Here is a 4672-nt window from a genome sequence, read left to right on the forward strand (position 1 = left end):
TACTGTATTTATACAAACCCAGGGGAGTGACGTTTATGGTACGTCACATGACAAGATCCCCTTCCGCAGTCAAAACTTCTATTTGCTAAAACGTTCAAATATACTATAAAACTCAAGATTTATATTATGTTTTTTAGGAACGACATGTTTTATACATGTATATTAAATGTATTATTATTATTATTACATAGTATCAGAAAAGGAAGTCTCCAGAATATGCTAGAATGGGCTGGCTTTTGGTCCACCCTTCAGGCAGCGATTGGCTGTTTGTTTTTCTTTTGGCGATTCAGACCTTTGGAATCTGGGCCAGGCAAAGTACAGGGCTATGTCATACAGTCGTAGCACAAATAGAATAGCCTGGAAGATTTAATATTCTTAAATCAACATTGCTTGTAATTGTATCAAAAAGTACAACTGCTAAAGTTATGGGACCAGTTTTTTAATATTTGTGTTTTTTAAGCATAATTATAGTCTGGAAACGACAGAATGTTGCCCCCAAAATAGACTTTTCTCGCAAACATGGTTTGTTTACAAAATCAGCTTCACCGTATCTGTGTTTCCATGAAGTACATTGTTTGTGTTTTAGCCTAGGCTTTACAGTTGTGTCAACCAGCGCACTTAATATAGAACGCAATGTGTGACACAGATGGCATTTCTTTGAGACACATCGACCTCAGACATGTTGCCTGCCGTATCTGTTGCAGCAATGTAGGTCATTTTCTCTGGGTAAGCTAACAGGCATTCGCCACTGTTACAAAGTAGGTTATAAGTAGACTTATAAAAAAAACTATAGGATTTTGTTTACTTTGTTAGTCTTGGCACTATCTTGTTATGACAGAAAGGTCTTATGCTAAAGTTATTATAATTTTTATGGCTTCATTCTGTTTTCTATACTGTCTATGTGTCGGACAGAAATCTGTTATTTCCCATTTGACTTTGTGTTGCCATGCCAAAAGACAAGCATGCATGAACAAAACTACAAACTAGATGAACCAGCTCTAAATTTCCCTGAGGTATTGCTGGTTACTGCCTGTTTTTTTTTGTTTTTGTTTTTTATGTACAGTACTGTGGATGTGCTGTTAAAAAATAAAATAGGCTACCATTAAATTATTGCCCAAGATGATTACATGTTAACTAGCTTGGACTTCAAATGTAAACTGCATTGTGAAACCTCTCTTTGAGCCTTGTTTATCTGGACAGTAATCCACTTAGTGGATTAGCATCATTGTGGAATCAGGTCCCTATTCCTTCTTCCACGAGCGCGAACAGCTGCTACAAGATTATCTAGATCACCCATCTAAACGAGTTTTCTTGAAAAGTGGGGGTGGGGGAGATTTTACATTTACATTTACTTCACCCCTGGAAAATAAAAGTGAGGCACAGTGAGGTGAAGGTTTATGAAGACAACCAGGACAGTGGTCTTTAAGATGATGTCATCAGTTTGTTTTTAGGATTATAGATATGGTCTTGTCTGCCGTTACATTAGGGTCTCCATCTTAACACTTGGCACTTGAAAGTGATCTAATAATATCTAATGAGCCGGTCAGCGTTTATGTTAAATGTGAGATTTCTATTTTACCTCACTGCTCTTCTAAAGCGATAATGTCATTTATAGTGTTGTTGTTGTTGTTGTTGTTTTTTTACAGGACGGTTACAAGAAATACATAAAACAAATTTTCTGGAATTCGCTAGAAATTTCCTGGTTTTTATTGCCTGACCCGTGCTGATAAATATCACACGAGTTGCCACATTCCCAGACTGAGCTCAAAAGGGTGTTTGTTCAGATCCGGATCGCGTGTACCTTGAACTTTCAGGAGTGTGTGCGCATCGCTTGAAATGTTCAGTGTATTCCTGCCAGTAATTTGTTATTAACACCATATTGTTTGAATATCTCTGTCAACACTGGAGTTTTGGCATCACAAATAAGTCTTATTGATATATATTTAGACTTATTTGTGATATATATATATATATATAACTTTTTTCGAAACAAACCTGTGTAAATGTACACTTACTGGCCCCCAGAAGTCACGTGACTATTTTCATAGACCTTATATCTTCATATTATGTATGTATACATGACTATATATATATATAGCTCAGCCAGTTTCGACGAAAACAAGTTTTCCTGCTCTGATCTTATCCTGGACTTTGCCTGGGCTTGTATCTCAGCAGCTGAACGGGAGGAACCAGATGACGCCGAGGGCGAAATGAGCTGGCAGAAGCATGTGACCCGGCCAGTCAACAGAGCTGCTTCTGTTTTGCAAGCGGCAGTGTTGGTTATCAACAAAGTATGGAATGTTCTACATGAGAGCGTGACTTAACTGTTTAAACCGGTCAGGTTGAAGACGACGAGCAACCCCAGTTTACCACACATTAAGTTAGAAGTGCTAAACGAATGGCGTGCGTAACTAAAGACAAAAGGTAGGCTGTACGTAACCTTGTCTTTCCCTGCGTCACGCACAGTGTTGTGAAGCAAAAGAGTGATCGAAAATGCAGACATTAAACACAAAACGAGTGTTTGTCTTGCTGGCCAAATAAAATCGATCCCTTAAATGATTACATTTATTCCTTTAATAACTACATTGAATCCAAGTCCCGTTGGTAAATAAAGCAGGCGTGAGGTAGTTTCAATTACTTGTCAACTTGTTTTTCCAGGGAGCGTGATGGTCTTGTGAAACACACCGGAGGCTGTCACTGTGGCGCGGTGCGTTTTGAGGTGTGGAGCTCTCCAGATTTACACGTGTTCAATTGCAAGTAAGGGCCATCTACAGCCATTAACACGGTCAACGGTACAATGGTCAAAACGTGTGGTTGTGCGATCACGTGGATGGCTTTCTGAATGGGAAACTGCCCTGTGGGTCGTTCAAAGGTGGAGGTTATTTTAAATAACGAAAAGCCTTAAATCGTCATGTTAGGCAAAGAATGTCAAATAATGAATCGTTTACAAAGTTATCCATTTCAAATAGTTGCTTATGGACAGACGTGGGACAAAAATACATGTTTAAGTGAAGAAAAATGAGTGATGATGTCATTACGATTGGTTACTTTGTTTTGATAGTCCACTTTAAACATTTTACTAACTACAAGTAACATTGTAACTACATGTCAGCTAATTCTCATTCATTTTCAACTACATGTCTACTGACTCTCAGAGTAGATTGTTTAGGGTTAGTAGAATAAGTTGACATATACTTGCAGTTTCTGACAGTATGTTGTGGATGCACCAAAACGAAGCGTTAGACGATATTAAGTCTTCTAATACTCTTAACTCCTAGGTGACATGTAGTAGCAATTTTACTTTTAGTAAAATGTAGAATATGGAATAGTGTTACCTCATGATTTTATACATGAAATTATACAAGTTTTCATATTAAGAGATGAAAGTGCCCTTTTGACTGTGTAACTCACCAAATGGTTGCCTCACTTTCTTGTGTCTCAGTTGCAGTATTTGCACAAAGAAACAGAATCGCCACTTCATTGTGCCAAAATCCCAGTTCACCTTGCTGCAGGTATGGGATTTAAAGCATGTACACAGGATCTGTTTGAGCTCTGGCTGGACGTTTGAAGAGTGCTAAATACATTTGTTCAGAACGCAGATCATCCTATATCATACAGTTCTCCTGTTTTATAGGGATCAGACAACATAACCGCGTACACATTTAACACACACGTGGCCAAGCACACATTCTGCAAAACGTGTGGCGTCCAGAGCTTCTACATGCCACGTTCCAACCCTGATGGATTTGGTGAGTTGAACACAAAATTGACTGCATGGAAAGACTGAAATTGTTTATAGACTCAGCACCTTGTTTTTTTTTTCTCAAGTTTTCTTTGTTGTTTGTGTCTTTTTATAAGTTAGAAAATGTGTTTACAGGTGTGGCACCTCACTGTTTGGACCCTGGAACAGTGAGCAGTGTCACTGTAGAAGACTTCTTTGGACAGAACTGGGAGGAAAGCATGCAGAAGCATCAAACTATAAGAAGTATGTCAAAAACAACAACAGACACATGACGTCTATCTATGTTTCTATCGCCCAGTTGAGCCCTATGACTTAATTGTACTCTCCTGCTTCTCAAGGCAGTTATTACTGATATATTAAAATCATGAATCAAACTTTAACTTTTGAGACACCTACTGTAATGTACTTCAAATCACTTAACAAATATACACATCTACAAAAAGATACTGAACCAAAAATATTGATTAATCAATTTGTATACATGATACAGGTATACACAGGTAATCTCCCCCTAAATTACATGATTTTTACTTAAAGGAATAGTTCACCCAAAAAATGTAAAATTATGGCATATTTTACTCACCCCCAAGCCATCCAAGAGTATATGACTTTCTTGGCTGACCTCTGACTTGACGTTATGTTATACATCATACAACTCAGATTGCGTTCGTCTGAAAGAAGAAAGTCTCATACACCCAGGATGGCTTGGGGGTGAGTAAAATATGGCATCATTTTAATTTTTAGGTGAACTATTCCTTTAAGGAATGTATGGACATATAATATGAAAAAACATTGCCAAAACTGAATGGAAAACATAGTAACAGACATTTGTGAGAAGGAGATGAAGATTTTGAATGATATATACCCCATGTTTGTATTGTGTTAGCATTTGTTTGAGAGTGTCAGATATGAGGAAAACTAATTAAAATA

At 37.6% G+C, this 4672-nt stretch overlaps 1 protein-coding gene across 1 annotated transcript; it reads left to right on the plus strand.

The window, feature by feature from the left end:
* Positions 1–620: 620 nt before the first annotated feature.
* On the plus strand, positions 621–4122 carry LOC122345998 (centromere protein V-like). Its single transcript, XM_043240613.1, has 6 exons — positions 621–726; positions 2173–2424; positions 2659–2757; positions 3443–3512; positions 3635–3749; positions 3878–4122. Exons 2-6 carry the CDS (start codon positions 2399–2401, stop codon positions 4012–4014), a joined length of 447 nt encoding a protein of 148 aa, XP_043096548.1. The 5' UTR covers positions 621–726; positions 2173–2398; the 3' UTR covers positions 4015–4122.
* Positions 4123–4672: the final 550 nt, after the last annotated feature.

Source organism: Puntigrus tetrazona, chromosome 5 (genome assembly GCF_018831695.1).
Source record: "Puntigrus tetrazona isolate hp1 chromosome 5, ASM1883169v1, whole genome shotgun sequence".
Classification (NCBI taxonomy): Eukaryota; Metazoa; Chordata; class Actinopteri; order Cypriniformes; family Cyprinidae; genus Puntigrus; species Puntigrus tetrazona.